This window comes from Schistocerca serialis, chromosome 8, assembly GCF_023864345.2.
Source record: "Schistocerca serialis cubense isolate TAMUIC-IGC-003099 chromosome 8, iqSchSeri2.2, whole genome shotgun sequence".
Classification (NCBI taxonomy): Eukaryota; Metazoa; Arthropoda; class Insecta; order Orthoptera; family Acrididae; genus Schistocerca; species Schistocerca serialis.
In genome coordinates, this window is record NC_064645.1 from 94803451 (window position 1) to 94830373 (window position 26923).

General features: G+C 40.3%; 1 protein-coding gene across 1 annotated transcript in view; it reads left to right on the forward strand.

Annotated features, from left to right (window-relative positions):
- The window catches only part of LOC126416202 (26S proteasome non-ATPase regulatory subunit 12), a 103534-nt gene that overhangs the window by 9040 nt on the left and 67571 nt on the right, over nucleotides 1–26923 (forward strand). The window contains exon 5 of the mRNA XM_050083793.1: nucleotides 11304–11440. Within this exon, the coding sequence (XP_049939750.1) occupies nucleotides 11304–11440 (137 nt within the window). The remainder of the gene's footprint in view (nucleotides 1–11303; nucleotides 11441–26923) is intronic.

Here is a 26923-nt window from a genome sequence, read left to right on the forward strand (position 1 = left end):
GTTGTAAAGAAGTAATAAATTATAACATCACACTTTTGGTACTTTTACAGCGTGAACAGAAGTAAGTTATAAAATTTCTTCCTTACGTCATTTTGTAGGTGTTTTCAACGAGAAAAAAAAATTTGTAAAGGTCTGAAATGATGTTTAAATTTTGTTGCAAGTCAGTAAGTGCTCTCATTATGACAATAAGGTATATGTGTAGCAAGTTTGGTTGAAATCAATCCAGCGGTTTAGAAGGAGATGTATAACACACACACACACACACACACACACACACACACACACACACACACACAAAATCCATTTTTATAATGTGTCTGGATCGGTGCGGTTGAAAAATTCGTTTGCTTTTTCAATACTCACAATCAGTTTTGAAATTAATCAGCTATGTCACAGCAAGTAATCAGATAAGTGTCTTCAGCATACACAATGACTTTGTCTCCTTCAGTAAATTTGTCCTTTATGTAAAGAATGAAAGATAACTGTCAAAGTACTTGATGCTGAAATACTTTGTATTTTACTTCACGCAACCTTGAGAACAAGAACAATGTTATCCACTGTTTGTTTTATCTCAGCACTCTGTTACAAAATATTAAAAGTTAGTAGACTTTCCTCCATAAAGATGAGGTTCCTGCAGTAATGTCTCATGACATACACAATCAAAATCTTCAGAGAGGTCAAGAAATAAACCACAACTTTTTTTCCATGTAACACCTCTGCCTTAGTTGACCAATGTTTCCTAAAACCATGCTATGCCTCACTTTTGTTTTCTCTCTTCATTAACTTAACTGTCCTTTATTACTGTTTCCAATATTTTCAACTAGACGGAAATAATGGTTATTGATCTCTAATTTAATGGGTCTAGTTTCTTGCCACCCTTAAATGGGGTGTGATCAAAACTGTTTTTCCATTAAAAAATCTTCATTTATTCATCAATATGAACGTTGTACACTTGAAAGTAATCTCCGTGAGATACAATTCTCATGTGCCACCACTTTTTCCATTCATGGAAGCACCTCTGGAACTCGCTTTTCATTGTGGTGTTCAGTTCCTTGAGCAGTTCTGTTTTTTATCCAAAATGGTGTCCTTTTATGGTTAGAAAGAAGTCTCAGGGGGCTATGTCTGCCAAATACAGTAGCTGAGGCCAAACAGTCATGAACAGGCATTGCGTTGTGAGTGGGAGCGTTAACATGACGCAATTTCCATGAATGATTATGCCACAATTCTGGTTATGTTCTGCAGATTGCTTCACACACATGGTGCATAATTTCCAGTAGTGTTCCCTATTGACCATATGTCCATAAGGCAGAAACTTATGATGCACTACCCCATTGAGACAGTGAGAACTTGTCAAATTTTTTTTCAATCTTGTCTCTTCAGGCAGTTTCAGTTGGATGATTGGGCCTTGGTGTCAATGTCATATCCATATACCATGTTTCGTCACCAGTTATAAACTTCGTTAAAGAGGTTATGGCTCATTGTTAACTTCATTCATCAGTTCCTGAGCGATGTCTGTGTGATGTCATTTTTGGTCGGAATTCATCGATTTTGGAGCAAACTTTGCTACTACACATTTCATGCCCAAAACATCTGAGAAAATTGCTTGGCATGAGCCGAAGTATATGCTGACATCAGCAGCAACTTTTCTGATGGTGATCTGGTGATTTTCCAGAACCATTTTCAGTACTACTTCCACATTGTCATCAGTAACTGATGTGTCGGAGTGTCCAAGGCACTTGTCGTCTTATTGTTGTCTTACGGCCCTCTTTCAAATATTGATACCACTTGTAAACTCTTGTCTTGATTTACTAAAAACCACAGTCAATATTTTGAATGTGTCACTGCACTTTATTCGATTTCTCAAGCAATATTTAATGCAAATTCATAGTCACCTTTTTCAAAAGTAAAAATTGAAAACAAGTGTATTGGAATTAGCTTACTCTCTTTTGGGCATTCAGGTAAATACATTCTTTGAAAATTAGGTTTAGCAAAAGAATGAGTGTTCCTGTTATATATTGAGTATAATGTTTTTAACTATCCTAGATGATGTACCACCTAGCCCTTCTGTGCTCTTAGTTTTTAAAATTTATTATATTTGCTACTTCATACACTTCTGTTGGGGAAAGAAACAGATTTTGATATTTCAGTAGTCTTAACTTTTACCTTTGCTGTATCCTGTCAGTTGCCTATGTGTCTGCATAGTGCTGTTTGAAAATGGAGCTAACGTCCTGAGGGTCCAAAGAATCATTGTCACCCTTTCTTCGAGTTAAATTTCCATGCCTGATGCTAGATGAGCCTTTCCTTTTGGAATTTATGTAAGTCCAAGCAATTTTTGTGGTACTGTCAGATGTTACAAAAGATTCATACAAGTTTTCTTCTCTGTTTTTCTGCCACTTTTTCTGCAGTTACAAATTACAAGTTGCATAGGTTAAATACTGTCTTTTGGAACTGTAGTGAAAGCCCTATTAAGGCCATGTGCCTTTTGCTTTATTCTAAATCATATTTAGTGGTCGTTGTAACATGGTTTTTTTTCTCTTAAAAGGTTGTTTGCAAGGATCATGAACAGTTCACATGCTTTACGTACTACTGTAAACAGTGTTATTTCTTCAGAATTGATTTTTCATTCTGCAGCAGAGTATGCAACGATATGAAACTTTCCTGTCAGATTAAAACTGTGTGCTGGACCGAGACTTGAACTCAGGGTTTCGCGGGCAAGTGCCCTACCGACTGAGCTACCCAAGTACGACTCAAAACCCTACTCACAGTTCAACTTCTACCATTACCCCACCTTCTGCCTTCCATACTTCGCAGGAGGGAAATGTTCCAAGTTAGAGTCTCAGTCCGGCATAGAGTTTTAATCTGTCAAAAAAGTTTCATATTAGTGCGGACTCTGCTGCAAAGTGAAAAAATTCTTTCTGGAAACGTCCCCCAGGCTGTGGTTAAACCATGTGTCCACAATATCCTTTCCTCTAGGAGTGCAAGTTTGACAGGAGAACTTCTGTGAACATTAGAAGGTAGGAGATGACATACTGGCAGATGTAGAGCTGTGAGGATGGGTTGTGAGTCATGAATGTGTAGGTCAGTCAGTAGAGCATTTGGCCATGAAAGTCAAAGTTCCCGAATTTGAGTCTCGGTCTGACACACAGTTTTAATCTGCCAATAAAGTTTCAGTGTGATTCATATTGTTACTTAAGATTTTTTTTATTTATTTATTTTTTACATCATTCTTCCTGCCTTTCGCATGTATGTGTTAGATTTCAGCACACAGCACTTTCACTGTGCTAAATATATTAATGTTTCAGTGTATTAAAGAACCACTGTCATGTCACCATTTCATGTGTTTAGTTTTGTTAATGGGGGATGTATTCATCTTTTGTTTGTTTTGGTAGTGGTGGGACACTAGAGTCAAGCTGGTACACAGTTACGTATGGAAGCACACACGCAGAATTGGGAGCATCCTCAAGAAACAGGGAATAAAAATAGCATACTAGAGCAGGAACTCTATACAGAAATGTTTAATAAAGCAAGGTCACCCTAACATGTACAAAAAATTTACCAATTCCAGTGGAAAAGTTGTGATGCTCTACACTTAGAACAGATGGGCAGAACTTTTGAGAAAGGTATAAGGGACACAAAACAGCCTAGAAATATGGCACCAACCATTCAGCATTTGCAGAACACCTCTAGCAAGAAGACCACGCCCTACCACAATACAAAAGGACATGCAAAATATTCAGGTTCAGCAACAAGAAACATCTCCTAACCTACAAGAGAACTTCTAAATTCAAAAAGCAATAATAGAGAAGAAACACACAACAAACAACCAGACAGAGATCAGCAACCAGACATTATTTAAAATAATAAAGCATAGTCTATAGACATAGTCCTAGAACCACAAAATAACGTCCCAATCTAGGCACTATCCTCACCCTACATCATCCACCACTGTACCATAGTAAAGCAATAATTTATACACACATGTTAGCTCCAAACACACACACACACACACACACACACACACACACACACACACACACACACACACACGACCACAGTCACTGGCAGCTGGAGGCATACTGCATGCAGCAGGGCATCATGGTAGAGGCAACCGGGTGGGGTAAGGAGGAGGCTGGGGTGGGGAGGAGGCGGGGACGGTAAAGTGCTGCTGGGAGTGTGTACGGACAATGTGGAGAGTGGGGCAGTTAGGAGCAGTCGGGAGGTTACAGAGGGCAGGGAAGAGGGATTTGGGGGGGGGGGGGGGGGTTGCGGGAGAGGGGAGAAGTAAAAAGACTGGGTGCTTTGGTGGAATAGAGGACTTGTGTAGTGCTGGAATGGGAACAGGGAAGCAGCTAGGTGGGTAAGGACAATGACTAATGAAGGTTGAGACCAGATGACTTACGGAAACATGGGGCATATTGAAGGGAGAGTCCCCACCTGCACAATTCAGAAAAGCTGGTGTTAGTGGGAAAGATCTAGATGGCTCAGGCTGTGAAGCAGTAATTGAAATGAAGGATGTTATAATGGTTGGTGTGCTCATCAACAGTGTGGTCCACTTGTTTCTTGGCCACAGTGTGTTGGTGACCATTCATGTACATGGACATCTTGTTGGTTGTCATGCGCACAAAGAATGTGGCACAGTGGTTGCAGCTTAGCTTGTAGATTACATGACTGGTTTCGCATGTAGCCTGACCTTTGATGGGGTAAGTGATGTTTGTGACAGGATGGGAATAGTTGGTGGTGGGAGGATGTATGGGACAGGTCTTGCGTCTAGATCTATTACGGGGATTTGAGTCATGAGGCAAGGGGTTGGGAGCAGCGGTTGTGTAGGGGATGGACGAGGATATTGTATAAGTTCTGTGGGCGGCGGAATACCACTGTCGGAGGACTAAGGAGGATAGTGGGCAGCACATGTCTCATTTCAGGCACGACGAGAGGTAGTCAAAACCCTGGCTGAGAAAGTAATTCAGTTGCTCCAGTCCTGGGTGGTGCTGAGTCACAAGGAGAATACTTCTCTGTGGCCAGACAGTGAGGCTCTTAGAGGTATCGGGTGCTGCAAAGATAAGGTATGGGATATCTGTTTTTGTACAAGGTTGGGAGGGTAATTGCAATCTGTACTGGCCTCAGTTACACCCACAGTATATTTTGAGTGGGAAAGCTCGTTGCTACATATGCTGCATGGAATGGACTTCTTTGTATGGAATGGGTGGCAGCTGTCGAATTGGAGGTATTGCTGATGGTTGGTAAGTTTGACATGGCTAGAGATACTGATATAGTCATCTTTGAGGTAGAGGTCAACATTGAGGAGGGTGACTGTGGGTGGTTGAGTAGAACCAGGTGAAACGAAAGGGTGAGAAGGTGTTGAGGTTCTGGAGGTATGTGATTAGGGTGTCTTCACCCTTGATCCAGATCATGAAGATGTCATCAGTGAATCTGAACCAGATGAGGAGTTTGGGATTCTGGGTGATTAGAAAGGATTCCCTAGATGCTCCATGAATAGGCTGGCATGGGATTGTGTCATGTGGGTGCCCATAGCTGCACTCTGGATTTGTTTGTAGGTAATGCCTTTAAAGGAGAATTAATTGTGGGTGAAGATTGAACATGTCCTGCAGTAGCTAAACAAAACACACAAAATGACATTATGACAGTGGTTTTTTGCGCCACAGAAACTTGAATAGATTTAGTACAGGGAAAATGCTGTCTGCTAAAATTTGGCACATACATGTGGAACAACAGGAAGAATGATGTAAACAACCAACAAATTGTAACTAATGATAAGAATTAACACTGTTTACATTAGTAAGTAAAGCTTGTGAACTGTTTGTGATACTACCAAACAAAATTGTAAAAGGAAATAACAATAATGTCACAGTGACCACTGAAGATGCTTTAGTATAAAGCGAAAAACATTTTAAGTTCCAAAAAGTGTTTTTTTACATATACAACATGTACAAGTGTGTTAGTGAAATACCTAAATTCTGAATCTCTTAATAATCCTTATAGATCTTTTTCTTAATAATATGCAACATCTTTTTGAGTAAATTTTATTTTATTTTATTTTATATCAACAATAAACCAGAGTTGGTTCCTCTCTGACACTTCTAATTCTGGAGTAATCCAGTGTTCTCCTGCTTTTTTTCCTATTTATTGTGGGACTGGAATACTTTCTTTGAAATTCTAAAGATTGTGGGGGTAAAATAGAGAGAGCAAAAGGCTATTGCAACTTTTACCGAACCAGACAACAGTCGCAAGAGTTGAAAGGCAAACAGTGGTTGAGAAGGGAGTGAGGCAGTGTTGTAGCCCATCACCAATGTTATTCAATCTGTATATTGAGCAAGCAGTAAACTAAACCAAAGAAAAATTTGGATTGGGAATTAAAGTTGAGGTAGAAAAAATAAAACCTTTGAGGTTCATCGTTGGCATTTTGTTTCTGTCAGAGACAGCGAAGGACTTGGAAGAGCAGTTTAACGGAAGGGCAGTGTCTTCAAAGGAGGATATAAGATGAACATCAACAAAAGCAAAACGAGGATAATGGAATGTAGTCGAATTAAATTAGATGATGCTGAGGGAATTAGATTAGGAAATGAGACACTTAAAGTAGTAGATGAGTTTTGCTGTTTGGGCAGCAAAATAACTGATGATGGACAGAGTAGGGAGGATATAAAATGGAGACTGGAAATGGCTCTGAGCACTATGGGACTTAACTGCTAAGGTCATCAGTCCCCTAGAACTTAGAACTACTTAAACCTAACTAACCTAAGGACATCACACACATCCATGCCCGAGGCAGGATTCGAACCTGCGACCGTAGCGGCCACGCGGTTCCAGACTGTAGCGCCTTTAACCGCTTGGCCACACCGGCCGGCAGACTGGAAATGGCAAGAAAAGCATTTTTGAAGGAAAGAAATTTGTTAAAATCACATACAGATTTAAGTGTCGGGAAGTCTTTCCGGAAAGTATTTCTATGGTGTGTGTCTGGAAGTGAAACATGGGTGATAATCTGCGTCCCATCTCTGTGCTGAGAAACAAGAAGTGTAAATGTCTGACCAGATTTATGTTTCAAGCATTTTATTTAGCAAATTCATATTTGATATATTTGTCAATCTTAGTTCCACAAAAATATCATAACCCTGCCCTGTAGTGCAATTATCTATTAGTAGTCTGTACTGGTCTGGCATTGCAGTGTCTGTAACTTGTGCATAAATCATGTTCTTTGATATGTTTGTAATAACATGTTCTATCAATGACTTGCAAGTATCGTTATCAAATAGGGCAATTTACTTTTAGTTTTGAATTGAGAGTGCTGTGTACATCACAGAAGTGCCTAAATATAAGAATTTACTTTGATGTGTTAATATTTGTATCTCCTACCATTATAATGTATTGGAAATCCCTCACCACATTTACAAGAAAGGCATCTATCTCTCTCGGAAAACTATCGACAGAGCTGCCTGAAGATGTAACTTAGCCTACAAAAAAAAAAAAAAAAAAAAAACCTCTCTGTACTCTTCGCAACCACCCCTGGAAAGTTATCCCGTATCTCATTTTTAATGAATATAGCAACCTCGCCTCCTTTTATGTTTCATTTTATTGAAAGATTCAATTCCTTGAAAACCAATTACATTGTAAGCTCTTAATCTGTTGTGTGTCAGACCATGCTCTGTGATAATTAAAACATTGTGTGCCTCAAAACCAATAAGCACTTATCTCTCTTCTGCTTTCCTCACAGCATACTAAATAGTTTGATGTGAGATTCAGAAACATGTACCTTTGTATTCGTACATACCGTTTCACCTTTTTCCTGAGTATATGTGTAAAAAATCCTGTTACATAGGCATCTTGTATCTTGTGCTTTTGCACTGTATCTCCTCCTCTGTTGCTAGGCAGCTTTGTACACGTGATTCTGACTCAGTTCCTGATGATTCTGGGTGCTGGTTGGTCTATGAAATATCAGTCACCTCCAGCTGATGCAGATAGTTCTGCTCCCTGTGAAGTAGGCGGCATCGAGTTCTGACTGATTTCAATAGATATTTGAACTTATTTTGTGCTGTGACCTCAGTCCCTGCTGCTGGTGGTACTGTCTTAGCAGGAAATCCCAGCCATTCCTCTGTCCTCACAATAAACAATAGGTGGTGCAGGCTCAGACCCTCTGATCTTGACTATATTCTGTAAATGCCTGCACAGCTTCTATTTTCCTTGTTTCCTTGCATAAATAGGTGAATGCCGTGCCTGGTGTAGTCATTCTTGTTTTTCACTCTGAAAATATAATAGGAAAGTTGTGGTAGAATGTAAATAATTTAGTAGTAAAAGAGACCACTCACTGAATAGCAGCCACGGCCCCCTCCCCCTCCCTCCCCCCCCTAAACAACACACACACACACACACACACACACACACACACACACACACACACTCGCTCGCTCCTACTTTTGCCCTTTTGCCCCTAACCCCTACATTATACTGGCTTGTGTATACATGCAATACAACATAGGGACAAGTGTGTGTGTGTGTGTGTGTGTGTGTGTGTGTGTGTGTGTGTGTGTGTGTGTGGTGGGTGGGGGGGGGGGGGGCATGCACACATTGTCCCTAGCACCACAAAGAATTTTTTATTCTGAAAGCTAGCAAGTTGTGTGCCTGTCAATGACTGAACACTTTGCTGCTATTTGGTAAGTGATCTCCTTTCCCCTCAGTTATGTACTATTTTAGCCATAGATAGCCTGCTTTTTATTTTCCTCAAACAGCATGCATTTTCTGTCACCTGACTTCTAAGTACCTAAAAGATTTTGCGTGATCCAAGGTCTTTCCTTCCAATGATGTTTTGATGGAAACTTCATGTTTATTGATTCTTATATCTTTGGTTGTTCTTATTTTTATCCTCACTCCCTACTCTTCTGGTATTATTCCTCTTCTGTCATTTCTGTCGCTTCTTGTACTGCGTTGGCCGTATGTTTCTTACCATGAATGTTGAAAAGTGTTGATGGCCAATACCCTTTTCTTAACACCTCTTCCAGGGCCCATCTCATTTGTTTCCTCATCGTCAGTACTTACTACCAACTCATGTCTTGTGTTCAGTTCCTTTATTAGCCTTTTGCCCTTTCATTATACATGAATGTCTTTCAAACTCTTCAGGAGGTTAGTCCAGTCAAATCTGTCCAAAGCTTTTTCTCAGCCTGTCAAACAGATGAATATGAATGTGTTCCTGATTACTTCAGCATCATGTGCCATTCATAGCATCTGATGTTCCTTTCTTGAATCTGAATGGGTTGTCCACCATGTTGTCCTTAATTTTTCTATGAAAACTTCTGAGTACAAGCACGTACACTGCCTTTTCAATTGTTCACGTGTAATTAATTGTCCTATAATCTTTATTCTTTGGCATTGTTTTTCTAGGGTAAAAGTATGTGAATGGCTTCAACTAAATCTTGAAGTCAATTGCTCTTGTCACATATCGTTTGGATAAAATTTGTCAGTCTACTTAAATACTGCTCCATTTCCCAAGGCCTTTAGAGTTTCAACTGGTACTTCACTGTCCGCCTGCTTAGCTGAATGGTAACATGCTTGCCTCCCATGCAGCGGACGTGGGTTCAATTCCTGGCTGGCTTGGAGATTTTCTCCATTCGTGGACTGGGTGGGTGTTGTGTTGTCATCATCATTTCATCCTTATCACTGGCACACAAGTCACCCAATGTGGCGTCGACTGAAATAAGACTTGCACTTGGCGACCTAACTTCCCCAGATGGGGCCTCCCGGCTAACAGTGCCATACGATCATTTCATTTTTTTGGTACTTCGCCACAGTTCATTGTTTTCCTCTACTTCAGTTTCTGAATGGCTTTTGCCATTCCCATCGTGTTATGTCAGCCACTATTTGTTTCCTTACATTGCAATTCCTGCTCAGTGGTGGTGTATGATATGCTTTCGTTGCATATAATTCTTCAACATATACCTTCAGTACTCGCTTGTTCTCTTGTACACAAGCTTCAGCCTTGCATTTTTTGTTGAGTAAGTTCTCTTTGCTGACTTTTCTTGAAGCTTTGTTTGTTAGGTACTCAACTACTGTATACATTTCCATTAATTTTCCACTTCTTCAGTGTCCTTGCACAAAGTCCTCATTCATTCCTTGCTGGTCTGATCAGTTAATCTTATTACTTTCTTTTTCAGCCTGTATACTTTCCTCTTTTTATTAATTTTATACAACTTACTTCATGATGTCCATTCTTTCCTATTCTTTTCCTCCTTTACTTCTCTGGTCTCTTCTTCTAGAATTTTCTTCTGACACATTTATGCCGAATTTTCCAGTTTTTCTGGAGTTTGAGAGTAGCGGTTGCTTCTTTTAATGTACTTCAGCTTTGTTGTATGTGCCTGCATCATTAAATTTTGCTCTGAGTCCACATCTGTTCTCAGGAACATTTTTCCTGTTTTGATACTATTTTTGAATATGTGGTTGATTAACAAAATATATCTGGTATTGTGTTATCACTGTGAGGTTTCCATATACACATTCTTCAGTGATGGTTCATATACCAAGAATTAGAAATCCGGAGGTCAAATTGCTCATAGAAGGCTGTTAGTTTTCACCAATTTTGTTTCTTTTCTTGCATTTACCAACTAAATTCTTTATCTTTCCCTACTATGCTATTCAAGTTTCCTACCTTTATAGTTTGTTCATGTCCATTTCCATTTTATGTATGTAGATTTACACGTTTTTGTTCATATATTTAATCTATTTCCTTTTCGTCTGTACTGGATATTGGCATGTGAACTTGGACAATCTGCTTATGCTGGGGTGCTCAGTGTCATCATTCCTAGCACTCTTTCATTGAGTGACACAACTTACTCAGATTTTTACTGTCCATATCATGTATCTGGTGTGTCAATGACCTCAGTAGAAGCATCCACCTTTAGGAATGGTTTCTAGTTCTAGGAGCATGAGTGTGTCCACCATCCTCTCACTACTAAGTCCTCTGAAAGCCTGTTGGCCATTTGGATGGAAGAAGTCTCCTTTTCTGTGGGATACTCAGACCTTGCATTGTTGGACATTTGTAGAATATCTGTGCAGGCATTGCCTACTCACTTCCAGAGGGGGGTGGTATCAGGGTTTTCTCTTCCATTTGCCTAGGAGAAAAATCATGTTTCTTAAAGTCTCCAGTGCTTCTGATATCTTGTTGCATTATAAAAAAAAAAGTTTTAAAATGTGGTGTAAACTTTTGTTGTAAGGGTCATCATGATCTGAGTTGAATTTATATTGCTTCTAAAAATAAGCACTTTTAAAGCAATTAATTAGTTTCTTACGGTTTTTACCTGTAGGTAGAACTTATTCTGGAGCAGATGCGTTTATGCCTGGCCAAAAAGGATTATATAAGAACACAGATTATATCAAAGAAAATTAACACAAAATTCTTTGATGATGAAGGCACACAAGATTTGAAACTGAAGTACTATAGGTAAGCTTTTATCTCATTACAGAAAATTTAAATCTGGAGTGCTTTTAACATAAACAAGTAAGGTTCCCATAGCAAAGGTTATACTTTTGCTTTATTCCATAATTTGCTAAAGATTAACAAATAATTCTGTAAACTAAACTAGACCAAAACTTTATTTTTTGTTTAATGCTTGTAACATTTTTATGCAGCAATTTTATTTTTTTGAGATTGTCAACACAATACTCAAGAAGTTTTGTACTATTGTAATTTTTTACACATTAGCAGACATTTCCACTTCATAAAAGTGACTTCTTTGTGATTACACATTGGAGTTATAGGAAGACAATCATGACCTGTAATTAGTCATAGTATTACCACTGTATCATTCAGTAGATATTTTGGAATAATGTTTGTGTTACGTGACACCTTCGCACACTGCTCTGGGTACACAGATGTTGAAGGGCCCGAAGGCACTGGCGTAGCCAGCAGCAGAATCACCAGTTGCAGTGATGCACTGCAACTGGTGCTGGCTACACCAGGGCCCTTTACGCTTAATGCGTCTTCCCTTGCAGCAGGGATGTCCATAGAAGCTGGGACAGGTGCTGTGGGAGGAGGCGACAGCTACGAACCCATGACTCTCCCTGTTGTGTGAGGGTGCAGCTGGTCATAGTGGCGTGCCACCACTCCTTCACTGGTGTGTACCATACAGAGACAGCAGCTGTGGCAGCTGTGGACCATGGATGGAATCCACTTCAGTTGGTGGCCAAACACTTGAGCACAGACAGTAGAGCCAAGAACAAACCAAGATGAGGACCCTGCCTACGGACATCAGTGGAGTGGCATGAGCAGATGCAGGAGAGTGCGAGGTTGGCGGCTGTGGAGTATCTCAGCCAGACTCCAGTCTGTCATCAGCATAAACGTATAGGAACTCGAGAAGCATGTCAAGGTGTCATCCGTGAAGGAGTCAACAACGTACTTCTGCATTTGAATCTTGAACATGTGTATGAAATGTCTGCTTCATCGTTAGATTGTGGGTGAAAAGGAGAAGCAGTCACATGGCGAATGCCTTTGAGTACATGGGGGGAAGGCGTGAAATACAAACTGTGTACCGTTATCTGTCACAAGCGTGCAAGGCAATCCTTCAATAGACAAACTTTTCGAGGGGTCCTGAACCATAACCAAGGCTGACATCGGAGTGGCTAACGCATGGAAATTTCTATAAAGTGTTGACAACCAGCAGCCAAGCAGAATTTAGGAAGGATCCCACAGAATCAGCATGGATGCTTTTCCATGGACTCTGCAGTCTGGTCCACGGAAAAGTGTAGCCTGCTGTGCTGCCTGTTGGGTGGCATACTAAGAACAGGCCGTGACAGCATGCACAATGTCACCATGAATGCTGGGCCAAAACACAAGTCGACAGGCCAGTAACTCGGTACACAAGGACTCGCCCTCCCCAATCTTCCTGATGTAGCAGCTGAAGCACATCCCACTGGAGGCTGTGTGGGATCACAACTATGAATAACTGCCAGTCCATAGCTAAGAGATCACCACCGTCAGATACTGAAATGCGTTGCAGAGGGCAAAATAGTTAGACAAAAGATTAGAAACCCTGCCCAGAGGCCTGTCTGGCCAACATTGCTGAATTACATGAATAACTTAATGCAAAACCAGATTTGCAGTGACTTAAGCTGCGATCTGAGAGTATCCTTCCACTGCACATTGCACCTCAGCATCTAAATGAAAACAAAGGAGTTCATTCCAATCAAATGTAGAGTCCTGCCCAGTGAGAAGCTGGGACAGCACATTGGCATTGGCATATTACACAGTAGTCCAAAAATGTATTTCATAGTTGTAGCAAGGCAGAAAGAAAACCCAACAATGGAGGCGGTGTGCTGCTTTGGTGGGCAACGAAGCAGGAGGATTAAACAGTTAAACTAATGGCTTGTGGCCACTAATGAGATGGGACTGATGCCTGTACAAGAACACATGAAACTTTTGAGAGCATAGTCAATAGCAAATGCTTCCTTTTCAACTTGTGAATAGTGCTGCTGAGTGGAGTTCAGCAATTTTGGTGCACAAGCTGTCGGACATTCTGAACCATCAACATATTGATGTGCGGAACAGTCCTGAGTGCGTCCTGAGAAACATCCATAGCCAAAACCAGGTGGCGGCCGTGATGGAAAGCAGCTAAACAGAGCAGAACGTGATTTAGCTATCAATGGCGTGAATGCACGCTTGCAGGCCAGCGTCCACTGAAAGGGAATGTTCTTATGGAGCAAATCGTGGAAGGGATTGGTCAATGCAGCCACAGTCAGGATAAATTTTTAATAGTAAGCAATTTGACCTATAAAAACTTGGAGTTCCTTTACGTTTGTAGGGCAAGGCAGAGCTGTGACTGCAACAACATAATGGCGTGAAGGCTGAACACCATCCCAAGAAATATCAACATCCACAAGAAGTGTGATTTGGCCAAGTTGCATTTCAACCCTGCAGTATATAAGACTGAACAAGACGCGTAAGTTACGTAAATGCTCTTCTGTGAACACACCTGCTAGAAGGATGACAGAGAGATAGTTGACGCATCCCAGAACAAGCCGAAGCACATATTAATTACAAGGAGCCGTTTACAATCCTCATTTAATGGAGCCTCTAAATAGGCTTCATACAAAACCTGGCCCCCAGTGAATTTAGCCAATAACTCGTATGGACAGGGTAAAGGGTAGATACCAGTGGTAGACTTAGCATTAACTGAAACTTTAAAGTCAACGTAGAGGGAAGGCTGACCAGTAGTTTTTTAACAATCACGAGGTGGCATCAGTGACACTAAAAGTGAGGAAGTGTTGCCAAAGACAGTTCTTCGTATATCTCCCGTCTTTGGCCAGGTCGTCGTAAGGAGGAAAGGCAGCACGTACATCAGCAGTGTGGAAGACTGCATAAGCAATGTGGCAGAGAAGTTTGTGGTGGCAATTGTAAGAGCCTGTTCCGCTCAAGGAGAGATGGGAGCACTACCTCCAGGGTCAGAAGAACTGAAGGAGCAAAGAAGTAAACTGAGCACACGAAAGTGAAAACCACACTCAATGCCATTTGCAACGTATTGTAAGACACAAACACTACCATGGCCACTATGAAAAAAACTTTATTCTTCTTCCATCCACAAGCGAACAGCAGTTGAGAGCATAGACACAAACATAGAACCAATCCAGGTACTTATACAAGCAACTGCTGACAGTAAATATGAACTTATTATAAGGGCGAGTGCCTGATGTACTGCGCCTGTAAGGAGGAGTGCTCAAGTAGACAGGACAGCGCAGCAGATGCTGAGCCGTGTGCACACGTTGTGTGACCCACTGCAGGCAGCCTGTGGTGGCTGGCCTGTGCAGTTGCTGTTGGCAGACTAGTCAAAGTGTGGCGTGGTGGTGGCTTGAGGCTGCGGAACATGTCCAAGTATTACATATAGTGCTATAGCATAAGTTGATATGGATACGGAAAGAAGGCAACCAAGGAGAATAAGATATATAATGCTTATAAACAATGGATAATCAAGGATGGAATAACGAAGTGAATTAGGCTAGGCTCACTGCATAGGGGAGGCATTAGGTGGCAATGCGTTATTTCAAATTGGAGGGTATTCAGGTTTATTTCAAAGTAGAGAGGGTATTCAGGTATCGGACAAATGCCTTCATCAGAGGACACGTACACTCCTTTTCGAACACATGTAACTGGCACACATGAGGCTACTGTTCCCTCTGGATACTCTGACTAGTTTTAAATGAAGCAGTCTGCAGCTAGTTGCTGCTGCCTCTTTGTGGCCAGTACAAATCTGATCTGTCGTACCGTATTTACTCGAATCTAAGCCGCGCTTTTTTCCGGTTTTTGTAATCCAAAAAATTGTGTGCGGCTTAGAATCGAGTGCGAAGTAAGCGGACGTTCTGAAAAATGTTGGTAGGTGCCGCCACAGCTAACTTTTACCGTCGAATATATGTAGCGCTACACAGGCATGCTTTGGAGGCACAAAGATAAATACTGGCACCAAACCCTCTGCATCAGTAAATAAATTTAAAAAAAAGGTGGAAGACTAGCTTTTTTCTCCCCCTCGAGTTTCGACCACTGCATTTTCATACATTATCCAATGAAGTAAATACAAATACTGTATTGTCCATCTTCGAATGTAGCAGCATTTCAATGTACTACAAAAATCCGACTGGCAAGACTGTTTAGGATGTTTGTCAATATGGCCAACTCTACATTCTGAATTTTTTCCTATCTGTGAGAAGAGATGGTTCCTTATAGGAACTTTTATGAATTGTGAATCGCATGCAGTAATCTCTTCACCATAAAAATAATACGAATATAAACATTTTGCCATGTATTCTTTCGTGTTTGCTGCTAACTCATTTAAATCCTGTCTGCCTAATAAACTGTGAAACTAGAGTGAGACAACAGCAAACGCGGAAGAATATACATATCATGTCATGTTTATATTCGTATTATTCTTATGCCTAATAGTGATACAGTCAGAAATGAAGCACGGCAATTGACTAGATTTTTAAATCTAAGATGAGTCTTTAATTTCAGTGCAGAATGTAATGTATTAAAGAGGCGTCCGCAAAGATTTTCAAATGGAGAAAATTTTTCGCTAAACTCTCATTCAGAACATCTTCTATCATACGCTGTCTATTATTTGGTTCTTGTTGATCAGTATCAAAGAAAGCAGCAGTGTAAGTAACAACAAATAGCAGTCTCTTGCCAGTGTTTCACTAATGATAAGATTCCTCTCTCTTTTTTTAATTGTAAGCGGCGGTAGCGTGCACAAAAGCAAGCCATGCAGCGGGCGGCGACAGGTCGTAAACACTCATTATCAGAATGTGACAAACAATGCATGACACAGTAGTGCGACAAACAATGCATGACACAGTACAGTAATGCATTTTCAGCTTAGAGTGACGTAAACACCTATAACAAAGAGAACATCACTTAACAGATCAAAGAAAAATAAGCAATCAATTCCAACCAGACGAAGTACGCAAAAAAGGAAGGGTACCCGTATAAATACGGACGGAGCACCTGACGCATAGCAATGGCTACCTGGTAAAGCTTAACTGCTAAGCTAACGACTCGAACCAAACTACTGTAGCTGTATCGTCATTCATTCGACCTAAATTGTCTCTCATATTACAATGGACCAACTTTGTTCCGGTTTGGAGGTGCGGCCTAAAACTTTTCTCTCCTCTTGAATTTTGAGTCTCACATTTCACGTGCGGCTTAGATTCGGGAAATTGTTTTTTCCTTGATTTCGAGTCTCATTTTTTCAGGTGTGTCTTAGATTCGAGTGCGGCTTAGATTTGAGTAAATTCGGTAATTCAGATTATTATAATGAATACTAAAGACTAAAAACAGAAAGGTGGCAGTCATTGGGGAAAAGATAGTAAAATCTAAGAAAGAGAATAATTCGAATTGTGGCAATTTAGGCTACATAAAGAAGAGTACAAAATGTGAAAATTCTCTACAGTACATGCTGAAAGTCATGTTTGTAGTGTCGATTTTAAAACAGGTAAAGGAAATGTGTATGAAGACATTATATATAAAAGTGCTTGATGTTACTACATTGTAATTAAAATTAATTCAGAAGACTGTTTTCACCAGTACCAAAATAAAAATCTGATTTCTCTTTGCATCACTTGGTCATAAACTATCCAGATTTGCTCATCAACAGGAGCATGATATCTAAATTTCTACCAAAATGCCTGTCAAAACTTTAACCATATTGTCTTTTTGCACATTTTCACAAATAAGCTGCTGATATGTATTGGTAATATAGCAGTGTTCTCCAACATTATCATAATAATCAAAGCAGACGAAGTGAATTAAAATTTGTGCTGCAGCCGGGACTCAAACCCGGGTCTTCTTGCTTGCTAGGCAGAAATGCTAACCATTAAACCACCGCAGTACGATGATCAACATTGCTGCATGAACTACCTAACTGAGTGCCCTCCCCAACGCAAACTTCAATTCATTTTTCCCTTACATATTGTCACTACTGCCAGGGCTCTCCGATATTGGCAAGCACCCCAGCATTGGACGTAATGGCATGTGCTTGTACCATTGGTGATCTTATGATCTTATAATTAAATGTGGTGGTGTAATGGTTAACATTTCTGCCTAGCAAGCAAGAAGACCCAGGTTTGAGTCCTGGCCGCAGCACAAATTTTAATTCATTTTGTCTGCTTCGATCATTATCGTAGATAATAATAAGAGACTTAAATGTCTCTGGGAAACGTTTAATTATATTATCATAATACATTTTTTACATTGCATATGTGTAATCAAAGGCCAGTGGCAAATATTTCGGCATCCTTCACTGGGTTGATCTTGAGATAGCATATTCTTAATCAGTTTTGGTGAATTTATAGCCTTATGAAAATATTGTACTAGTTGTAGTATCTATGTAAAACTTCTTAGGCAGTTGAAAAAAAGCTTTTAGTATAGAATCAAATTAGCCTTTTCTCAGGGGAAATAATGGGCTTTAAATTCTTGTGAGATGGAAATCTTTTTGCTCAGGGGAACTGTAAACTGTTACTATACATGCTACTGACAGCAATAATGCATAGCCCGTGGTGGCCATTCTCAATAACATGTTCCCTGATACATCTTTCTGTGTCCCAGCATCAGTGGCTTTGGGATTGGGTCATTCCCAGGTGCACTAAAGACTTCACAACATTAGAATCTGAAATGATTAAATTGGCGTAAAAAGTGACGTACAGAGAGCTGAGATAAGAGATCATAATTATATTTACATCTATATTTGCAAACCACTTTATTGCAGGTGATGGAGGATGCTTTGTGTCCATTGCCACTTCTCCCTCCCCCTGTTTCAGTTGCAAATGGGTCATGTGATGAATTATTGCTGGTAAGCCTCAGTGTGACCTCAAATATCTAATATATACGAGATATACACTGTGTGATCAAAAGTACCCGGTCACCACCAGAAGCATATGTTTTTCATATTAGGTGAATTGTGCTGCCACCTACTACCAGGTACTCCACATCAGTGACCTCAGTAGTCATTAGATATTGTGAGAGAGCAGAAGGGGTGCTCCACGGAAATTGTGGACTTCAAACGTGGTCGGGGGATGGGGTGTCACTTGTGTCATACGTCCGTACGTGAGATTTCCACACTCCGAAACATCCATAGGTCCATTGTTTCCGGTGTGATAGTGAAGTGGAAACATGAGGGGACACGTACGGCACAAAAGTGTACAGGCCAACCTTGTCTATTATCTGACAGAGACTGCCGACAGTTGAAGAGAGTCATAATGTGTAATAGGCAGACATCTATCCAGACCATTACACAGGAATTCCAAACTGCATCAGGATCCACTGCAAATACCATGACAGTTAGGCGGGAGGTGGGAAGACTTGGATTTCATGGTCGAGTGGCTGCTCATAAGCCACACATCATGCCAGTAAATGCCAGACGATGCCTCACTTGGCGTAAGGAGCGTAAACATTGGGCGACTGAACAGTGGAAAAATGTTGTGTGGAGTGACGAATCACGGTATACAGTGTGGCGATCCGATGGCAGGGTGTGGGTATGGTGACTGCCCGGTGAACATCATGTGCCAGCATGTGTAGTGCCAACAGTAAAATTAAGAGGCGGTGGTGTTATAATGTGGTTGTGTTTTTCATGGAGGAGGCTTGCGCCCCTTGTTGTTTTGCGTGGCACTATCACAGCACAGGCCTACATTGATGTTTTAAGCACCTGCTTGGTTCCCACTGTTGAAGAGCAATTCAGGGATGGGGATTGCATCTTTCAACATGATCAAGAACCTGTTTATAATGCACGGCTTGTGACAGAGTGGTTACATGACAATAATATCCCTGTAATGGACTGGCCTGCACAAAGTCCTGACCAGAATCCTATAGAACACCTTTGGAATGTTCCTGACCAGAATCCTATAGAACACCTTTGGAATGTTTTGGAACGCCGACTTCATGTCAGGCCTCATCGACCGACATCAATACCTCTCCTCTATGCAGCACTCCATTTAGAATGGGCTACCATTCCCCAAGAAACCTTCCAGCACCTGACTAAACATATGCCTGCGAGAGTGGATGCTGTCATCAAGGTAAAGGGTGGACCAACTCCATATTGAATTTCGTCATTACCAATGGAGGGTGCCACGAACTTGTAAGTCATTTTTAGCCAGGTGTCCGGATACTTTTGATCACATAGTGTATATAGGAAGGAAGAAGTGATATATTGGTCAGCTATTCTAGAAACATACGGTGTTGGTACTTTAACAGTAAACCACGTGATGATGCAGAGTGCTTCTCTTGCAACGTCTGCTGCTGGAATTGGCTGAGCATCTCTGACGCTTTTGTAAGAAGTAAAGGAACCTGTAACAAAACGTGCTGTTCCTCTTCTTTGCATCTCTTCTTTCTTTCCTTTGTGAGTCGTATCTCCTGTGGATCCAGACTGACAAGCAATATTCAAGTATTGGTTGAACAAAGGTTTTTGCAAGCTACTTCCCTCGTGAATGGACCGCATTTCCTGTGGATTCTTCTAATGAATCCGTTTGTCGTCTGTCTTTTTGGTGACTGATTTTACGTGGTCTTTCCACTTCAAATCACTCCATGCACGTACTTCTAGATATTTTATGGAAGTAATTGCTTCTGGTGATTGTTCTGCAATTGTGTAATCATACAATAATGGGCCTTTCTGCCTGTTTATGTGCAATACTGTAAAGTGCGTATGTATTAACAGTCAAAAGTAACAGTTAATATAACTGCCTGTCCTATATGGCATGGTTCATGGCAGAACGTAAAATAATTTATTCCTAAGTTATTGTGAAAAATATTCTCTGAAATAGATCACGAAAACTACATGTTCTTTCTATTACCGATTTAAACTGAGCGTATATTGTCTCTAGTAATTGCCTTTGCAGACAACAATGCACATTGTAGCACACTACACATCAGTTTTGAATCTTTCTCTTCACCGGCACGTAATATTGCTTTGTCTCTGATGAATGTATTTCAATGAGTGAAGGTACGTAATGAATAAACAGTGCGGTGATATAATGTGTAAGATCAATTTTTATTTTATCTCTGACTTAATACATGCCTTCAATGTCCATTAGCCAAGGGAGAAAGCAAGAACAGAAATGGGAATTTAATATGACTTTGATGAGTTTTATAAGAGTTCTTAGCAACCAGTGAGTCATATCCGAAGACTACAACAATTCAGATTGAGTGCATCAAGTGTCTGTGTACAGTATCTAAATCTCTGACAAAGATAAAATATATGGCAAATTATGAACATTTCAATATGATATAGTATGTTACATATCTCAATGTTGAGGGTTAATTGTCAATCCCTACAACAAGCATCAATCATCTGCTGGTCTTCCTGCATTTCGCTGCGGTTTTCTGTGACTTTTCTGTGTACAACAGCATCATCTGTGAAAACTTTTTGAACTTCCAGTATTATCTTCTTGATCATTTGTTTATTTCATGAAAAGTTGTGGTCCAATTACACTCCCTTGTGGTATGCCTGGAGTTACTTTTACCTCTCAAGATTTCTCCCTGTTGAGAGTGACATGCTGTGTCCTATTTTAGAAACTCTTTAATCCAGTAACACAGATGGTCTGGTATTTTACTCATTAGGTGGTAGTGCGTAACTGTATTGAAAGCCTTCTGGAAGTCAAGAAACATGGCATCAACCTAGGTGCTGATCTACTTCTTTCTGGGTCTTGTGTAGAAACGGAGCAATCTGGGCTTCATGCAGTCGTTTTCAGAACCTGTTTTGATTCCAACGAGAAGATTTTCACTCTCCAGAAATATCATGAACACCAAGATCAAGAATGTTACAAAATTTTGCGACAGACCGACATCAGATATATTGACCTTCAGTTTTATGCATCTGTTTGACAATCTTCTTGAAAATGGTAATGAACTACACTTTTTTGCAATCATTAGGAAAGTTTCGCTCCTCCAGCGACCTGCAGTACACTGTACCTACAAAAGAAGCAAGTTCTTTTCCATATTCTGTGTACAATCGTATTGGCACCCTATCACGTACTACAATCTCTCCTGGTTTTGAGTAATTTCGGTTGCTTTTCTATCCTATGGTGATTTTCATGACCAGGAGATCTAATACGCTGCCCTGTGAGTTGTTTCTTTGTTAAGTTGCTGTAGGTAAGTTTCAGATAAGTCTTTTAGAACAGTTGCACATGATTCCCTGATTCACACGAAATATTCTGCAAGTTTCCCCACAAATGTTCCGCCACTATTGCTCCTGAGGCAAGAGCATAAAAGCATTCGGTGACCCTGTTCGATCCACCGTTAACTTACCTTTGCCCAAATTATTTTGCATTCAGAGTCTGTACAAACCTCACTAGATATTTTCACATTTTTTTATGGCTATAAACACGCCTCCACCACTGGTATTCAACCTATCTTCCCCTTCAGTGTGAATTTAGAATTTCATTCCTATCAACAAATGGTTTCAGCCATCTTTCTGTCCCTGGCACTATGTGGCTTCCGTTACTGTTTTTTAGGAGACTAGTTCTGGGACCTTTCCATAGACACTCTTGCGGGTAATCTCTACTATATTACATTTCTTTTTAATGATCTGCCTTTTTTAATTCTACTCTCTTTGATTAATGGTGATAGTATTTTGCCCTGCCTGAAGTTATGAAGTATCTTACTGGGCCTGTGGTGTGGGTTTTCTCTGTACCATAAGAAATCTAAATGTGCATGCTACACATACTTTGTTGTCCTAGTACCACTTCCTGTGAATAGTGCATGCCTGATGTATTAACACATTCCAGTTGCTGCCCATAGAAATTATGGGTGCATTGTGATTTCCCTAACAGTCAGTGCTAGAAAAATATCAGAGTGCGGCTTTCATGATTGTTACTTCATGATGAATTCTTTCCCAGCTTGAAGTCAGTTGTTCACTTTTTCAATGCTTCAGAGAGCCACTAGATGGTTGTTCGTGCCCCCTATACGACTTGAAAAACATATAGCAGGCATGATCAGTTCCTACATATTAGTTGTTTCAGTGTACTTCTGTAGTTATAAAATGGAGGACAGTTTGATTGGTGGAGAAATGCCGGCACTGCTCAAAGAATCTTGTTCCAAAATTGATGATGATGGTTTTCAAATTGATTGCGTATTTCTGAAACAGATTGTAACTTGCTTTTCTCCTTCATCTTATAAGCAGGAGCCACACAAAGGAGTGTGCACTAACCCCAGTATTGCCAGTTACTGGGCAAAGCAATGGGTGGAATGTGTAGTAAGGGACAAGCACAGAGAACACACTAGGGACACTGCAAAGTATTCTCTTCCCGTCTCTGAACAGAAACCATCACACGTCTGCCCTCTTACGTGCACATCACTGAAGTACATAGGCTGGTTGATTACAGGCAGTGAGAATCAGGAGCCCGTGGGCCTAAGATTAAATTGCTGTGGGCATAGAGCTCCTGAGATTTAGCACTGCTTAGGTGTTTACTGCTTTACAGACGAATGGGAAAACTGGTAGAAGCGAACCTCAGGGAAGATCAGTTTGGATTCCGTAGAAATGTTGGAACACGTGAGGCAATACTAACCTTACGACTTATCTTAGAAGAAAGATTAAGAAAAGGCAAACCTATGTTTCTAGCATTTGTAGACTTAGAGAAAGCTTTTGACAATGTTAACTGGAACACTCTCTTTCAAATTCTGAAGGTGGTAGGTATAAAATACAGGGAGCGAAAGGCTATTTACAATTTGTACAGAAATCAGATGGCAGCTATAAGAGTCGAGGGGCATGAAAGGGAAGCAGTGGTTGGGAAAGGAGTGAGACAGGGTTGTAGCCTCTCCCCGAAGTTATTCAATCTGTATATTGAGCAAGCAGTAAAGGAAACAAAAGAAAAATTCAGAGTAGGTATTAAAATTCATGGAGAAGAAGTAAAAACTTTGAGGTTCGCCGATGACATTGTAATTCTGTCAGAGACAGCAAAGGACTTGGAAGAGCAGTTGAACAGAATGGACAGTGTCTTGAAAGGAGGATATAAGATGAACATCAACAAAAGCAAAACGAGGATAATGGAATGTAGTCAAATTAAATCGGGTGATGCTGAGGGAATTAGATTAGGAAATGAGACACTTAAAGTAGTAAAGGAGTTTTGCTATTTAGGGAGTAAAATAACTGATGATGGTCGAAGTAGAGAGGATATAAAATGTAGACTGGCAATGGCAAGGAAATCGTTTCTGAAGAAGAGAAATTTGTTAACATCGAGTATAGATTTAAGTGCCAGGAAGTCGTTTCTGAAAGTATTTGTATGGAGTGTAGCCATGTATGGAAGTGAAACATGGACGATAACTAGTTATGACAAGAAGAGAATAGAAGCTTTCGAAATGTGGTGCTACAGAAGAATGCTGAAGATAAGGTTGGTAGTTCACGTAACTAATGAGGAGGTATTGAATAGGATTGGGGAGAAGAGAAGTTTGTGGCACAACTTGACTAGAAGAAGGGATCGGTTGGTAGGGCATGTTTTGAGGCATCAAGGGATCACAAATTTAGCATTGGAGGGCAGCATGGAGGGTAAAAATCGTAGAGGGAGACCAAGAGATGAATACACTAAGCAGATTCAGAAGGATGTAGGTTGCAGTAGGTACTGGGAGATGAAGAAGCTTGCACAGGATAGAGTAGCATGGAGAGCTGCATCAAACCAGTCTCAGGACTGAAGACCACAACAACAACAACAGGTGTTTCTCCAAACTCTTTGGGCCCCAGAAGATTATTGTACCATGGGTGTGTTTTTCAGAGGTAATACTACCTCCCAAAACTTCCTGGGATGTCAGCATTCTGACCTTGTGGAAAGAACATTAGAAGCAGTAGACTAAGGGAACCTAGATGACAGCTTGAGGTCACAAGGCATTCTCAGATAGTTCTGTGCCCACATCTAGATGTTCGATTTCAGGATAAAGAGGAAAGAACAGAGACCTTGGCAATCAGTTTACTTCTGCTGCTATTTTTGTAGAGGCAACAAATTGCAGAACTTTAGGATCTGAAGATAGCTTATTAGGGAGTGGAAGGGAACTATATGAAATGCACGTGCAGAGTGGGGGGGGGGGGGGGGGCAAATATATCAAGATCATGTGATTTACTTCATAAGAAGAGACCAGAGAGAAAATTGAGGTGTATTGTGAAGGAAAAAAAATTAAAATAATTATTATTACAGATTCAAAGGGAATACCAAACAGGATAGCAAGACTTGCTCTAAAAATAAACAAAAATATTTCAGGAAAATCATTCAAGTCTATGTACCAATGGTCTTGCATTGCGATGACAAAGCAGAAGATCTCTACAAAGAGTTGCAGAGCTGATGAATGAAAACAAATCCTACAGCAAACATGTCAATGGAGTATTTTAAAGCAAAAGTAGGACAAAAATAATATAACAATTTATGTGGGGGAAACATGCGGTATGGTACGAGAGGTGATAGATGCACGAGATTTGAAGAATTTACCAAGAACAACGTGTTTATTCTTAACACATTTATCCAGAAGGAAACATACAGAAAATGACTTTTATATATAAAAACAAAGATGAGGTGACTTACTGAACAAAAGCGCTGGCAGGTCGATAGACACACAAACAAACACAAACATACACACAAAATTCAAGCTTTCGCAACAAACTGTTGCCTCATCAGGAAAGAGGGAAGGAGAGGGGAAGACGAAAGGAAGTGGGTTTTAAGGGAGAGGGTAAGGAGTCATTCCAATCCCGGGAGCGGAAAGACTTACCTTAGGGGGAAAAAAGGACGGGTATACACTCGCACACACGCACATATCCATCCACACATACAGACAATATGTCTGCTTGTGTCTGTATGTGTGGATGGATATGTGCGTGTGTGCGAGTGTATACCCGTCCTTTTTTCCCCCTAAGGTAAGTCTTTCCGCTCCCGGGATTGGAATGACTCCTTACCCTCTCCCTTAAAACCCACTTCCTTTCGTCTTCCCCTCTCCTTCCCTCTTTCCTGATGAGGCAACAGTTTGTTGCGAAAGCTTGAATTTTGTGTGTATGTTTGTGTTTGTTTGTGTGTCTATCGACCTGCCAGCGCTTTTGTTCGGTAAGTCACCTCATCTTTGTTTTTATATATAATTTTTCCCACGTGGAATGTTTCCTTCCATTATATTGATATCAGAAAATGACTTTTGTATGACCAAATTGAACTACAAAAGGAGACAATAAAGAAATTGCACACTCCTGTGGCAGGGAATTGGAAGCACAGATTGAGATTTTATTTACATACAGGGAAGTATACCAGAATAAATTAAGTAACAGTTTCAGCATATTAGAAAGTTAACTTTATACAGGCATAGATGAAAGTGGCAATTATTTATCAAGTGTAATTATGTAGATAATAAAAGATGTTGCAGGTACAAATGCAGCAAAAGAAAAAGTGCCAAATGGGATCAAGGTAAATATTAAAGGAAGGAAGAGTACAAAAAAGAGAGGATAAACTTGAAATAGGAATTGAAGATTTTTTTTTTTTTAATATGTATATTTTTGAACCAGCGGCCATTATGAATCAAGACACAAAGGAGTTACAGACATTGTCGGTGAGTGGTCATTGATTGAAAGTTGGGGAAAAAAAGTAATATATACATGGTGTTTCAGAAGTGGTGGTCAATATTCAAGGATATGACAGGAATAATCATTCAAAACGAAAAAGTCAAGTAAACCTGGGGTCTAAAACGCATACCTAATGAGCTATGAGCAATTCTTGATCTTCGACAATGTGAAACAAATCTCTTCCATTGCAAGCTCTTTGCTTTCCATATTTTAGGAGTGGTAGTATGGACTAAAACAAGAAAAAAAGTCCAGTAAACATGTGCCCTAAAACGCATAACTTATGAGCTATGAGCACTTGTTCATCTTCGCTGTTTTGAAACACATCTCTTCTAATGTACAAGTGCTCATAACTTTTTAAGGTATGCATTTTCAAGCACAATCTTACTGGACATTTTTTTCTTGTTTTGGTCTATACTACCACTTCCCAAAATATGGAAAGCACAGAGCTTGCAGTAGAAGAGATTTGTTTCACAGTATTTAAGATCAAGAATTGCTCATAGCTCTTAAGGTATGTGTTTTAGACCCCATGTTTACTCGACTTTTTAGTTTCAAATGATCATTCCTGTTATATCCCTGAATATTGACCACCACTTCTGAAACACCTTGTACAAGACGAGATGGCCAGTGATCTCTTCAGTGCAGATGCAGACCAGGCTCGAACTATTATGGGTCTCGCTGAAATGCCACGAGTAATGAGGATAATGGGCAAGGCGCACTGCATTGGTAGCGTTTGGATAAGGTGATAATTTGGGTCTGATAGGAGACATGCTAGGGTTGTCCGAGCAGTTCCAATGACTACGGTTTCTGTACGTCTTAGTTGTCAGAACATCTGCCTAGTAAGCTGGAGACCTGGGTTCGAATCCCGATCCGGTGCA